Raw genomic sequence first — 13,580 nt, forward strand, 5'->3', positions numbered from 1 at the left:
TGCCCTGGGCATTGTCACAGGTTTGTCCAAGGCACACCTGGGTACCTTCCTCCCTTCTGCAGGGAGGGCAGAGGGGAAAGTAGGGCCCTGGTGGACCTCTGCTGCCATTATCTCTCACTGTTTTCTTTCTTCCCAGCGCACCCCGTCATTGAGAATGGACAGGTGGAGTGTCCCCAGGGATACAAGAGGCTGAATAGGAGCCACTGCCAAGGTGAGGCTGCTGCTTTTGTCTCTCTCTCTCTTTCCCGCATCCGCTGTCTGACAGAGATGTAATTCTCTACACAAGCAAAATAAAGTCATCTAACTTACCTGATACAGGCGTACCAAAAAGCTTTTTACTTCCATCAAACATGGGAAAAATACAGCTAACATTGACCTCCATGACTCAGCCTGTGCATGCAGTCAGCTCAGAGCTGTGCCAGCATGAGAATGCTCACCTGTTTGGTCCTGCTGATGGGATGTTGACCTCACTATGCTCACAGCAAGGGTCTGTGCTTCTGCTCTGCCAAGAGTGAGTGCATAGCTCTTCTCCTGTAATCTGAAGCAACAGCAATTGTGCTGCCTGAAAACTATTTTTGGAAGGTTGTTTGTTTGTTCATTTGCTTATTTATTAAGAGGGAGAGTCCTTAAAAGCAAATCCCTGTGTTTTTACTGTGTTGCTGTCAGGTTGCCTGTTCTATGCTGTTAGGGTCTATCTGTTTCTCTCTTCCACAATCCCTCAGTTCCACATAAGGATGGCACCATCCCCTCTGCATTTCTCTCTGGTTCATGTTTATTTGGCATTCTCCAGCTTGCAGTGTTTGCATTTTCCATGCTCTGACTGAAGTGGAATTTTTTGGTTCCCTTCCCATGATCCACAGTAAACTGCACGGTGACATCTAGAAGATGCAGCAGGGAGCCTGAGCCCTGGCACACTAACCCAGGGCTGGCGATCTAATGACTCATCTCTTGCATCTGGGACTTTCCACCATGCTTACTTAATTAATGATTCAACCCCCCCCCCCCCCCGCATCATCCTAGGGGAGAACTTTCAACAACACAACAGCTTCTATTCTCCGTGGTGCACAGCTCTCACCCACTGTGTGGCCATGGGCAGTGCAATGGGTATGAGGAGCCACCCAAAGACATGCAGTCTGAGCCTGAGGAGCAGAGCAGTTGAAAGCACTGACGTCAAGTGAGTGGAGGCCTGCAGTCCTGCTTTGCTCACCCTCTGGAGCAGGGTGAGGCTCAGCGTGCTGAGGAGCAGAGGGTAATGGTGGTGTGGTGTTGGCTAGAAAGATGTTTGTATGCAGGAAGAAACATGAAGCAAAGACTTGCACCTCCACGTGTTGCTTTGTAAGTTGGGCTGGAGAAGCACTGCTGTGCAGTCTGCTGCCTCAAGATTCTTTTCCAATCCCTGCTGTTGCTGTGGAGCGTGTATCTGGAAGCTCAGAACCTCTGTTCAAGGTCTGTAGCAAGCGATCTGGCTGATAGTCTGTAGGAGAGGCTAAGTGGGACCTTTTCTTGCCAGCCCAAGTTGGAGTGGAGCCAAGAGAACAGATGAGAGCTGCTGGTTCATGGGGCCTTAGGAGAGGAGCTACCAGCTGCTCTGCTGAGCTCTGACTTTGCAGGCTGAGTGACTGGCAGAGGGTCCTGGCAAAAGCTCGCTTTATTCTGGTCAGAGTGGACAGTAAGGATTGTCTGATGCCTTCCACCAGATCAACAAGGAGCTCATTTCTGTGAGAACTCCTTTCCTTCTCTTGCTGCTTCCCGTTGAGCAGGAGCAGGATTGTAATGAGAGTGGCTAGAAGATCCAGCCTCAGCTGGCATCAGCCCCACAGTCCCTATGGGCTTGAGATATTTCTCCAGATGCCCTCCAGAAGAGCCTGTCCCAGCTTGGCTGTTTCTGAGGAGCACCAGCAGACTTGTATGGGGTGGGAGGAAGCTCTGAGACAGTTTATGGCCCTTGGTTCATGGCTGGCATGCTGCAGGGGTAGGAGTGTTGGCACGGAGTGCCTGCCTGCTTCTGCTCCTCTTGGGATTTCCACTATGAGTAGGTCTTCTGCTGCCAGTGGAAAAGGGGGGTTGGGCTGAGGCCAACATGTGGCCCTGGTTTAAATTAAGCTCACAAAGCCTAGTCCTTAGTGCTTGTTTGTTTTGTGCTCTCATTACTTTAATCCCTTCAATCCCTTTGCGTATTCAGAGGCCAAACACCTCATCCCTTTGGTGTGTCAGAGTGACATGGCTCTCAAGGGGTGCTGGGGTGGGACAGAGATCAGCTGGCAGCTTTATAGTAAGACCAATCCCTTTATTGAAGTGGACTTTTGGCACATTTATGGTCTGGCCACTGGTTTTCTCTTTTTTCATGAACTGTCTTGTACTTGGCATACAACAGGAAAATGCTGCCTGTCACATCACTGTCACAGCCACCCCTTCCTCCCAGAGCAGCAAGGGACAGGTAGGCAAGTACATCACCTGGGGCACTAGGTTTCTGTGGATTTTTTCAGAGTTTGCCATGCAGGGTGCTCTGCTGATCTTCCATGTGCTAGTCTCTTTTATCTCTCAGTTGAAGTTTCTGCTCTGAGACCACCATTTCTGCTCAGTGCAGGAAGAGATGTCCTTTTGCACTTTGCTCTCTAGAGAGAGCACAAGAGATGTCCTTCCTCAGGACCTGGGATGATCAAGGAATATGCAGGGGTTGTCTGTGCCCCCCTGGTAGGAAGACCTTGTCAATCCTGCAAAGCTTCATCTCTGAGGAATAAGCTAGTACTGTAAAAGCTGTTCCTGAGCCTAGCTGCATTCAGGAAGGCTTTTCCGTATCTCCATCCTTCTAAGTGTCCCTGCAGCCCTCCACCTTGAGAAAACCTCTAGAAGGCAGCTGGGGTTTCACCAGGGCCTTGCATACTGGCAGTAGGACCGGGTCATTGTAAAGTGGTTGGCATGAAGCTTCTTAGCATCACCCTGATGCTTCTTACAGCAGCGTGTCTGTGAGCTCTTACTCTCTCTTCCCCCCTCTTAGCTGACAGCATACGTTTTTGAGATTTGTACTGGAGTACTGCTGAAGTTGACACAGTTTCTGCCACCCCACATGCCTGTCCAGCTCTTCCTGCACTGCTTGTGCCTCCTGAGACAGCACATCTCTTCAGCATGCTCACTTCTCTGGGCCAAGGTCTTTAGCAGAGATATAAAGCTGGACCAATCCATGAGGAATGCTTCCTTCTCACCCCCACCCTAAGATCTGCCCTCAGCTTCCCCCTTACACATCTTTTGTCAGTCCTCATCTTCTCCAGCTTAGCTCATACATTCCTGTGTGGTGCTGTAGGAAAGGCTTTGTTGCCAGCCAAATGGATGAGACTGGTGGTGTTTCCCTGGGAGAAGTCCAGCTCCATTCCAGAGACTGTGCCTGATGTTGTTTGCTGAGTCAGAGGCAGCATTCAAGGCAGTGCTTGAACGTGGTGGCCTCCCACATGCATGACCTGTAGGCCAGAAGGCGGCACAGTGGTGAGCTGGAGTCTAGCCCATCGCCCCTCTGCCTGGCACTGGGCTCTGTGTGGGGATCAGACCTTCCTGTGCTCCCACACTGAGCTTCTCAGCAAGGATCCTCTGCAGATGTCTCCTGATGACCTGGGATGAGAGGACAGGACCTGCCAGCCAAGGCTTGGAGTCATGACCTGTCTGGCCGTAAGAGTGATCCTGATGGGGAAGTTCTCCAATGGGTCTATGTCTGTTTTCCATGAAGAGCACAGAGCAGAGTAATTGTTCCAGATCCATCTGCAGCTGCAGCCAGTGAGCCCGTGCTGCAGATGTAGGACTGCTGTCACCATGGAGGTTCCTGCATCTAATGCCTCATTTCAGTTTGAGAGTTTTCTTCCTGAATTTTCCGATGACACCATTGTGCTGCTTCTCGCAGAGGTTTGCAGGAAAAGTATCACCTCCGCCCTCACTTTCCCCACATCTCGCATCCCCACGGGCAACTAAGCTGGAACCACTGCCAGCACCTGGTTAGGGCGCTAGTTTCTGCACCCCTCCATTGTTCCTCTGACCTTGAGGTACCAACATGGCTGTGGATGCTGGCTTGGCTGAGCAGCAAGAGGAGAGAGGCAGCTCCACCTTACAGCCCTTGTTAAACAGCCAGGGGCTGCCAGCTGAGCTCGTGCTCCCTCTTCCCCACAGATATCAATGAATGCTTGATACAGGGCTTATGCAAAGATGCCAAGTGTTTGAATACCCGTGGCAGCTTCCGCTGTACTTGCAGACCTGGCACCATGTTGGACCCCTCCCGCAGCCACTGCATCTGTAAGTACTCCAGGGGGAGTCACAGCACAGGACCCCAGCTCAGGCTGCAGCATGCTTTGTGCCTTTTGCATATGTGGGAGAGTGCACATAGGCTGCACTTTCGCACAGGGTGGGTGTCCAGGGAGCCCTCATGGGTGATGTTTGTCCATGGATGTTTCATTGCCTCCTGATCTTGTTTCTGGTGCAGCCTGGAGGAAACGTGCCTGCAAGGGTGCTCTGCAGTGGGTGGGGTTTCCTCAGGATGGGTTGGGAGGCATGGGCAGAGAGACTCCCAAGGGGGAGGTTTTTGTTGGACTTAGAGGCAGACCTCAGGCACTGACATGCCATTGTGTTTCAGCGGACAAAGCAGTGTCGATGGAGCAGGGGCTGTGTTACCGCTCAGCAGCTGGAGGTGTGTGCTCCTTCCCCCTCTCCCACCGAATCACTCAGCAGATCTGCTGCTGCAGCCGTGTTGGCAAGGGCTGGGGCAAGAACTGTGAGGAATGCCCCATGCCTGGCTCAGGTGAGACCAAGAAAGTGCTCTGCTCCAAAGGGAGAGCACAGCCATGTCTGTGTTTGGCTTTGCTTGGCCACCCTTCCCTCTGACTTGTCTTCCCTCACATCTTCTGGAATGGGGATGAGTTCAGCATGTTTCGCATGGGGTAGGATAGAGGGAAAGGGCAGAAATCCTCAGGGCTGGGGAAAAATAGGATGAGGGAATGGCCTCAAGTTGTGCCAGGAAGGGCTTGGGTTGGATGTTAGGAATAACTTCTCAGAAAGTGTGGTAATGCATTGGAGCAGGCTGCCCAGGGGGGTGGTGGAGTCACCATCCCTGGAAGAGTTAAAGAAATTTGTAGACGTGGGATTTAGAGACATGGTTAGTGGGCATGGTGGGGGTGGGATGATGGTTGGACTGAATGGCCTTAGTGGTCTTTTCCAGCTTTAATGGGTCAATGATCCAGTGACTCTAAAATCCTCAGATACTTTGTGTAGAGCATCATGAGTGATGTGCAGAGCGTTCAGTGCTGAGTGCCAGGGGTCTCTTGTTCTGCTCTGTTGCTCAGCTCAGGCCTTCTTGTGGCATGATCCCTCCCTAGCAGTTCTGACATGGGGAAAGATGTGTTGGTGTCCATGAATACCAGCCAGTACCTGCTGAAAACTCGTCCTGCCCTGTGAAGAGATACCTGCTGCTTGACATGTCTGTCCACTGCAGCCTAGATGTGATTCTAGCATTATGTATCCCTTAGGAACCTCCAGAAAACATTTGGGTGGGAGAAATATGTACCTGCATTCACATAGATACCTCTGTTTCACTTCCTTCCTCCACATGCCCCATCATCATATCTGGGTGCTATGAGCATGTGTGTTTGTGATCCCTGCATGCCTCTCTTTTCCCACCTCCAAAACTTTGATTTGATTTTCCCCTGCAGGAGCATTCAAGGAAATTTGCCCAGCAGGACATGGTTATACGTACTCCAGCTCTGACATCCGCCTTTCCATGAGGAAGGCAGAGGCAGAAGAACTGCCCTTCAGCCTAGAAGAGCACAGTGAGAGCAGCAACTGGACATTAGACTGGGCAGCAAGGAGACAGCAGCTGCAGGACAGTTTGCGTGGGAGTGTCCTGGAGGCATTGCCCCATCCTGACACCTCTGCAGGAGAGGGTAGTTAAAACTGCTCCACCTGGGTCTCTAGCAAGGGAGGGCAAACTCCCAGGTCCTGCTGCATCCTCTTGGGAAGATTTGTAGTACATACCGGCTTTCTACCCTTGCTTAAATATGCAAGTTGTTGTTCTTCAGCCCTGCAATATTTGTGGGGCATGAGACACAACTTCTTCAAGACTTGCAGAAGAGGTTGAGTACTTCAGGCTCCTGTGACTGCAGCCTTGCAGTTGATGCTGACTGGCCAGGCTGCCTGTCCTGGGACCTCTGGTGTGCGTGGGAGCCCTGGCACTGAAGTCCTTTGGTGTTTGTCCAGTGCACCTGGGGAGAAGCATGACCAACTGCTTGTGCCAGAATCTGCTGGGATGGAAGTTTCTGGGGTCTGTGATGTGCTGGGAGAGGAGTTCAGGGGTGTTGAATGTGGTAACAAACTCCTGTAGGGAGAGTGAGGGACTAACTGCAAGGCAGTGATTTAGTGGTGGGATGAACTTTGAGCAGCCAGGGTATGATGAAGGCAGTCGCCCACCTTGTCTATACTCACCATGCCCTGTTTCACTTTCCAGGTGAAGTTTTTCCTGCTGGGCAGGTGAGTAACTTTTGTCTTTCCCAATTGAAGTACATCCATGGTAGCACCTTGGCTAAATTGGGGTGACTGAAGGCACTGTGGCAGTTACCTGCTCAGAGGCTGTTAGCTCACAGCAGCAGGAGCTGGGGATTCTGAACAGTGTTGCCTCCAGTTTGCTGGGGCTGGGGTTCCAGCTCAGGCAGTGAGGAGTGAGGCATAGGCCCTCATTCCACACTGTCAGATCTCGGTGGGCATGGAGCACTGCATCTCAACTACACACACGTGCTTAGAGGCAGTCTTGTGTTTTTATCTCAGGATGCTGCTGATACTACCCCAGAACCTGAGGCACACAGAGGTAAACACCTGGCTGGTGGGAAGGCGGGGTGGGAGTGGTGGAGAAGGGGCAGCAAGGAGAGCATGGAAGCTTGGAGATACCTCCTCTGCATGGTATGGGCAGGGGGGGCTGATAGAGGGCTGCAGGGATGTGGGGATGGTGCCTCTCCAGCGGGCCACACTGGTTCTGCAGGGAGCGAGTGGATGAGGTTGAACAACATAATGCTGAGGTTGCTGCAGCTTCTCTTCTTCCTGCTCGCTCCCCTCAGTGGAGGAAGAAGAGTCCCGGCATGCTCCTCCCCAGGCTGGCCCTACCACCACCTGGGCTGATGCTGCTCCAACGCAGATACCTGCGCAGGGCTCAGGTGTGTGTCCCTCACCTTACTGCCTGCCCCTACAGGGACGTTATGATCTAAGCTCTACTTTGGAGCTTTTTCCCTTCCTCAGCCTTTTTCCCACCTAACGCCTGGAAGTGTCATCCCAGCCCCGCTGTCATGTCCCAGCCAGGGGAAGCAAGTCAGGAGCAGAGAGGCCTGAGGATGTCCCTATATGGGAGCACATCCCTGGCTTTCAGGGCCCTTCCCTCCTGCAGCTCATCTGCTGGGCAGTGAGAGCCTGGCCAGGGGTCACACGCCTGCTCCAGTGGCTGCGGCATGAGCTGAGTCACCGGGAAACGGGAAACGGGGTGGAAGGGGCGGCATGTGGCTGCCAGGGCGGCTTGTTTACTGCATGGAAAACAAGAGGGCTGTTGTTCCAGGGTTGCCTAAGTGTCTGGGAGTGCGGCCCCGGCCCTCCGCCTGGGGCTGGAGCACCTTTGGGAGCAGGGCTGGCGGAAGCACCTTGCTAAGGAATGTGCCTCCCTCAATAGCCTTTTGTTTGGGGTTGGGAGGTGATGCTGCTGCCCTCTCAGGCACCCCATTGCCACCCACCACCATCTGCACCCTGCTTAGCAGGGGAGGGGGCCTGCTGTCTTCCCCCATCTTCCAAGGTCTCCCACCCTCTTCATCTCTACCTCTCTGTGGGGCTGGGTCTGCAGTTAGCACTGCGGCCCCCAGCCCCATGCTCTCTCCACACAGGGGCCAGTGGCTGTGCCTCTTCATCCCTCGCCTGTGGAGCTGGCGTGTGTGTGCTCACCCTGGATGGATACAGCTGCTCGTGCCACCTGGGCTACACACTGCATCCCAGCCATCTGCACTGTGTTGGTATGTTGGCACCTTCTCTGCCCTCACGGATGACGAGGGCAGATGGGGCCAGAGCAGCTCTGAGGCTGAGACCAGTTTCCCCATTCCTTATGCCCAGCAACTGCTGCAAAGTGTTAGTACATTCTTTGGTCCTCCTGGGGGAGGGTTATCTGGCATTTCTGCTGCTGAGCTCCTGCCCACCCACTGCACAGAGGGGCTGGTTGGGAACAGCAGGAGCTGCTCATGGTGACAGTCTGTCTTCCTTCTTTGCCTGAGCCCAGATGAAGATGAGTGTCTGCAAGATCCTTGCGCTGGAAAAGGTCACTGTGTCAACAGCATAGGCTCCTATTCATGCCTCTGCTACTCTGGGTACACCCTGGTTTTCCTGGAGAGCAAGCAGAGCTGTCAGGGTGAGTGGTGCCTACCTGGCAGTGCACTGTCACCTCTTCAGGGCCTCCCCATTCTCCCTCCTTTGATCTCTCCTATGTGGATGTGTGTACTTCTCACTGCTTCATGGCAGAGGGGGTTGGTCAGGGATGAGTGGGATCTGGAGCAGAGCCCTGGAATATGTTTCATGGGCAAACTTCAGCAGATGGAGCAGCTCTTCTTCTGCACCCAGCTCTGGATGGGGGAGGGCTTCAGGACTTCATAGAATCACACAGAATCACAGGATTGTAGGGGTAGGACTTGTCTTTTTTCTGTGTCATCAGATCAAGACGAGTGTGAGCAGCCCTCTACCTGCCCAGGACAGCTGTGTGTCAACACCCCTGGCTCCTACCATTGCGAGTGCAAGGAGGGCTTTGTGATGGGCCTCCGAGGACAATGTGAAGGTGAAGCTTCTGCTGTCTGTCCCCCTTGCTGCGGGTTTACTCCTTCTGGAGTAGAGAATGGATCAGTCCACGTTTGCAAGTCCTGTGCTTCTCCAATGGTTGCCTGTTCTCTCCTCTATCCATGAGAGGGACAAGCTTTCCTGGGCAGTCAAAGGGAACTTCTGCTGTCCTCTGACTCTTTCCCAGGAACAGCCCCTACAGCGCACTGGGACCAATCCAATGCTCACTTCCCATTCTGGAAGGAGATGCCTATGCATTTTAATGCCAGCTTAACTCTGTGACCAGACACCTCTGCTGGTCAGTGGTCTGCAAGGAGAGCAGGCTGCAGAGGGTCAGGCCACCTGTCCCTCCCAGCATCCCTCTCACTTGGCATGACCCAGGCCCATCAGAGAATTTGACCTCATGAATACACACTGTGCCTGATCAAAGATCTCCCTTCCTCACTAGCTTTTTTCCAACAGAGTTATTGGGAGTATATTTTAGGAATACTGGGGAAACAAGGTATGCACAGAATGTTCTCCCCTCACATGGCCTCCAGAAAGCACACGCCTTAAGGACTTCCTGAACTGGAGGCTGCCTCATAATCACAGTTATGAAAGTCTGCTGGCAGAGCAGCTCTATGCACATGTTGGCTGAACCCTTTCCATGCCCATGCACGTCCCTGGCCCTGGCAACATCCTCTGGAAGCAAGTTTTGCTGCTGGATTATGTCAGCCCTCAGGTGTGGGTGTAGGATCCTGAGAGATTATGAAAAGCATTGCCAGAGCCCTAACAAATCCCTCTCACCTCCCCTTGGGCACCCCTGTCTTGGAGGGGCACAGTGAGGACCCCGCTGCTGGGGGCATCCTGGCGGTGCCCACAAAGAGGGCGTTTCTTGGCAGATATCAATGAGTGCGTGGATCCCAGCCCTTGTCCCCATGGGAAGTGTATCAATACCCCAGGCTCCTACAGGTGTGTCAGTTGTGCAGATGGCTACCGGCCCAGGAACGGAAGATGCATTGGTAAGGACTTTAGACTGCCCCTGGGAGGCACCCTTACCCTCACAAAGAGCCAGGAGTACATGCAACGTGCTTGTCTGGCACAGTGTCCTCCTGACTTGGGTGGTGGGGACAGACCTGAGCATCCTTCCATGCTATGTTACCCTTTGCTGTGTAACACAGATGTGGATGAGTGCCTGTTGGAAGGAATCTGTGCTCATGGACAATGTGTCAATCTGGATGGCTCTTTCCGATGTTCCTGCTACCGAGGCTATGAGGTGGCACCTGATGGGAAGAGTTGTGAAGGTACCTCTTGGCTCTGCCTGAGCGCTGCCTCTCTGGACCCCATGTCAGACAGTTCCCTCAGCTTAGCTGCCCCTAGTCATGGTTTCTTCATGTCCTCACTCTTCCTCATGTGCTTACACAGACATCGATGAGTGCAAAGCCCAGACTGCCTGTCCCTCCAGACTCTGCCTCAACACCGAGGGCTCCTACTCCTGCATGGCTTGTGATGCTGGCTACACCGTTTCTAGAGATGGCAGCACATGTGAAGGTATCCCTCTCCCAGGGACAGAAGGGTGGGTGTCAGTGGGAAAAAGTATCCAGGAGGGGGAGAGACATAGCCATATCTAGATTGTTGCTAGGGCAGAGAGACTTCTTTAACTGCAAGATCCTTCTACAGCCCTTCAGCTTTCCAGACAGCAGGTAGCATGGGGGCTGCAAGTGGACACCACCTAGGGTCGCAGGAAGGAGATTCTCTTCACTCAGGAAAGAGGTGGGAGGAAGGGCTCATAGATGAGACTTCTGGACTACTGGTGACCTGGGGAATGTTGACTAAGGCTGGAGGAATGCAAGGAAGCCTGAAAACTTGGGCAGGAGGAGCAGTGTGTGGTTCAACTCAGAAGAGGGAGAAAAGAGGGGAACTTCCCCTGCTTCTCCTCTGTGTAGGTCTCTGAGGATCTCCGTATGAAATGAGGTCACATTCCATCTGATTTTTGCATGCTACGCCTCTTTCCCAAGACTTCACGTGCCCCCTTCTCAGCCACCTTGTCCCAGGCATGTCATGAGGGCATCTTATCAGGTTTCGATACCACTTGTGTCACACTGACCCAGTGGCAGTACGGCATGTTCTTCCCTGCCTTGGCTGGTGGCCTTGTCTGTGGATGTGGGTTTCATATTTGAAAAACGATAAGGGTTTCATGATAGTTTTGTGATAAATAAATTAGGTTATGGTTCATCTCCTAAAGGAGATGCTACTTGCAACCCTTTGAAAGTGGACAACTGGGTGCCCTTATCCTCAGATGCTGTGATGCTCATTTATGCTTGTGGCATGCTCATCACTCTGCAGAGAGGAAGAGAAGGTCCCTTCCTTGCCTTTAGAAGCTGCCAGCTTCAGTGCTTTAGGTCCTGGCAGGGGAGAACAGAGCAGGACCTCCTCCACTAGCATGCCTTCTGGTGCCTGTTCAGCAGCCTATACAGGGAAGTACCACCTTCCTTCTGCCTTGCACATGGCTTCTGGGAAGGAGAGCAAAGTCCCTTTAGGTAACAGCCCAGCAGAATGACAGTGAGGACCATTGCTGCATTGGGGCTTAATGTGGGGACTTGCCTCCTGCCCTTGAACCTCACCTGCAGAGCCTGTAATGTGGGGGCAGGTGAGTGGTGCAGTCCTGAATGATGGAGCCACATGAGTCTGGGCCAGCTTTGCCAGAAGGAAGACATCAAGGCAAGGCTAGCAAATAGGAACGCAGAGCCACAGGGTGCATGGCTGATGCTGGGGTACTTTCCTGAAGTTTGCTCAGGGGCAAGTGGCTGAAGAGAGGCTCTGCACTGCCCTCTTGGCGGTGGTATCAAATGCTCATCTGGAGGTGGACATTGGGTCTATAGCCCTGCGTCTATAATAGAGGAGGGTGAAGGATGTGGGCTGACTTTTCACTGTGTTTGGTTGCTCCAAGGTGGCAGTCCAGGCCCACTTTGAAGGGTGACATCTGTGTGACAGCTGCCCTAAGTGGAGATCTTCTCAAGTGGTCCAATACTTGGGATCTCACTCTGTTCTGTACCCTTCTACTTGGCAGATGTGGATGAGTGTGCAGACCTTGCTATTCAGTGCCTGGGGGGAGAGTGCCGGAACACACTGGGCTCCTACGAGTGCCACTGCCAGGCTGGCTTTGAGCTCATCAATGGTACCATGTGCCAAGGTACAAACCCCATCCCGGCAGCCCTTGGGGTCTAGGGCATGCATCCTCCCTATGGATCCCCTTCTTGACAGAAAGGGTACCTGTGCCAAAACAGGTGATGCCACCACACGTGACACACCCATAAGATGGTAGCCACATGCAGGATCACCATGGATAGGGAAGGTCTCTCTCTCCATGTTGTGAAAGCCAGGGGCCAGGAGCCCTTTTAGGGCCTGTAAGAGACCATGGAGAGGGGATCCATGTGGCTCAGGAAAAGGGCTGGGTGAGTCTCTCTGACTCTGTTCCCTCTGCAGATGTGAATGAGTGCCTGAACAGTGAGATCTGCAGCCCCAACGGCGAGTGTCTCAATAACCACGGATCCTACTTCTGCATCTGTGCTCCTGGCTTCTCCAACTCGGCTGGAGGAGTCAGCTGCCAAGGTGAGCTGGCTGGTGGTAGGGTGCTGCCTCTTCCTCCCTCGCTTGCTGCAAGATCCAGCTTGATGATTTGGGCCTGATTTTGCAGATGTGGATGAATGCACAGACAAATCCCGGTGCTCACGAGGCCAGTGCCTGAACACAGAAGGCTCCTACAGGTGTCTGTGTGAAAATGGGTTCAAACATTCCCAGGAGACTGATGACTGCATAGGTGAGAGCCCATTACTGGGGAGATCATCTTGAGAGCTTCCCAGCACTCAAGCTTGCTGATGACTTGCAAGGAGGATCAGGATAGCAAAGGGTCTTGGAAACTGAGCCTGGCCCAGGGTGTGCCCAGAGCAAGCAGGACCCCAGTGGACCATCCCTGTCCCTTTGCCCCTCTCCCTGCAGATGTAGATGAATGTAAGGAATATGGGGATGCCATCTGTGGCACGTGGCGGTGCCAGAACAGCCTGGGCTCCTACCGCTGTATCATGGGCTGCCAGCCCGGCTTCCACTGGACACCCCTGGGTGACTGCATTGGTGAGTACAGCCCCAGTGTCCCTGTCCCTTTCCTGGCAGGAACAACAAGGCTGTGGGACATCTTTGCCAGGGATGTAGAGAAGGAGGAGGAGGAAGCATGTGGCCAGTGGGGAGGCAGATAATGCCGGGAGTTTGTTTTCTTGGCTGAGATGCTTGCTTGTGTCTAGACATCTCTTCCTGGCATCTGGAACAGACACTGCATTGTGCTGTGTTCTGCTTGGGAGAGTTCTGGGCAGATTACAGCCATCCCAGGCTTGGGGCTGGGCTGCAGCTCCCAGTGCCTGGCAGCATTGGATGAAGGGAAAGCTGCTGCTATGCTGTACTAGGCATGGCTGGGTTTGGCATTCACGCTCCAGCATCAGGCAAAAGGAAAAGTGAAAGACGAGTTCTGCAGTTTCCCTGTCTCCTCCAGTTCAGGGAAGTCTGCAGCAAGGAGGAGCTGCTGCTGGGCTCAGGGCTTTGCTTAGGACTCTGTGGAGATAATACTAGGAGTTAATGGTATCTGGGCTCTGCACACTGCAGAGAAATCTGCCTGGTTCAGCAGCAGGAGGGGTGTGGGATGCTCATCCTAAGCTCTCTGTGCTTGTGCCTTTGCTCCTGTCCCTCTAACACTCAGACTCATAGTCAGGGGTTGAGCCAGATCCAGTCCC

General features: G+C 53.3%; 1 protein-coding gene across 2 annotated transcripts in view; it reads left to right on the forward strand.

Moving 5' to 3' along the window:
- Positions 1-13,580, forward strand: part of LTBP2 (latent transforming growth factor beta binding protein 2) — a 59,976-nt gene that overhangs the window by 39,570 nt on the left and 6,826 nt on the right. Inside the window, exons 9-25 of one of the 2 annotated variants that reach the window (XM_065752598.1) lie at positions 137-211; positions 4,153-4,275; positions 4,613-4,777; positions 5,685-5,915; positions 6,476-6,498; positions 6,793-6,832; positions 7,080-7,175; positions 7,887-8,012; positions 8,273-8,401; positions 8,702-8,821; positions 9,702-9,821; positions 9,981-10,103; positions 10,225-10,350; positions 11,870-11,992; positions 12,286-12,411; positions 12,497-12,619; positions 12,799-12,930. In XM_065752598.1, the coding sequence (XP_065608670.1) occupies positions 137-211; positions 4,153-4,275; positions 4,613-4,777; positions 5,685-5,915; positions 6,476-6,498; positions 6,793-6,832; positions 7,080-7,175; positions 7,887-8,012; positions 8,273-8,401; positions 8,702-8,821; positions 9,702-9,821; positions 9,981-10,103; positions 10,225-10,350; positions 11,870-11,992; positions 12,286-12,411; positions 12,497-12,619; positions 12,799-12,930 (2,001 nt within the window). The remainder of the gene's footprint in view (positions 1-136; positions 212-4,152; positions 4,276-4,612; positions 4,778-5,684; positions 5,916-6,475; positions 6,499-6,792; positions 6,833-7,079; positions 7,176-7,886; positions 8,013-8,272; positions 8,402-8,701; positions 8,822-9,701; positions 9,822-9,980; positions 10,104-10,224; positions 10,351-11,869; positions 11,993-12,285; positions 12,412-12,496; positions 12,620-12,798; positions 12,931-13,580) is intronic. The other variant, XM_065752608.1, reaches the window with a different exon arrangement.

The sequence above is a fragment of the Cyrtonyx montezumae genome, unplaced genomic scaffold (assembly GCF_038088225.1).
Source record: "Cyrtonyx montezumae isolate F1298 unplaced genomic scaffold, pur_monq_1.0 scaffold_10, whole genome shotgun sequence".
Lineage (NCBI taxonomy): Eukaryota > Metazoa > Chordata > Aves > Galliformes > Odontophoridae > Cyrtonyx > Cyrtonyx montezumae.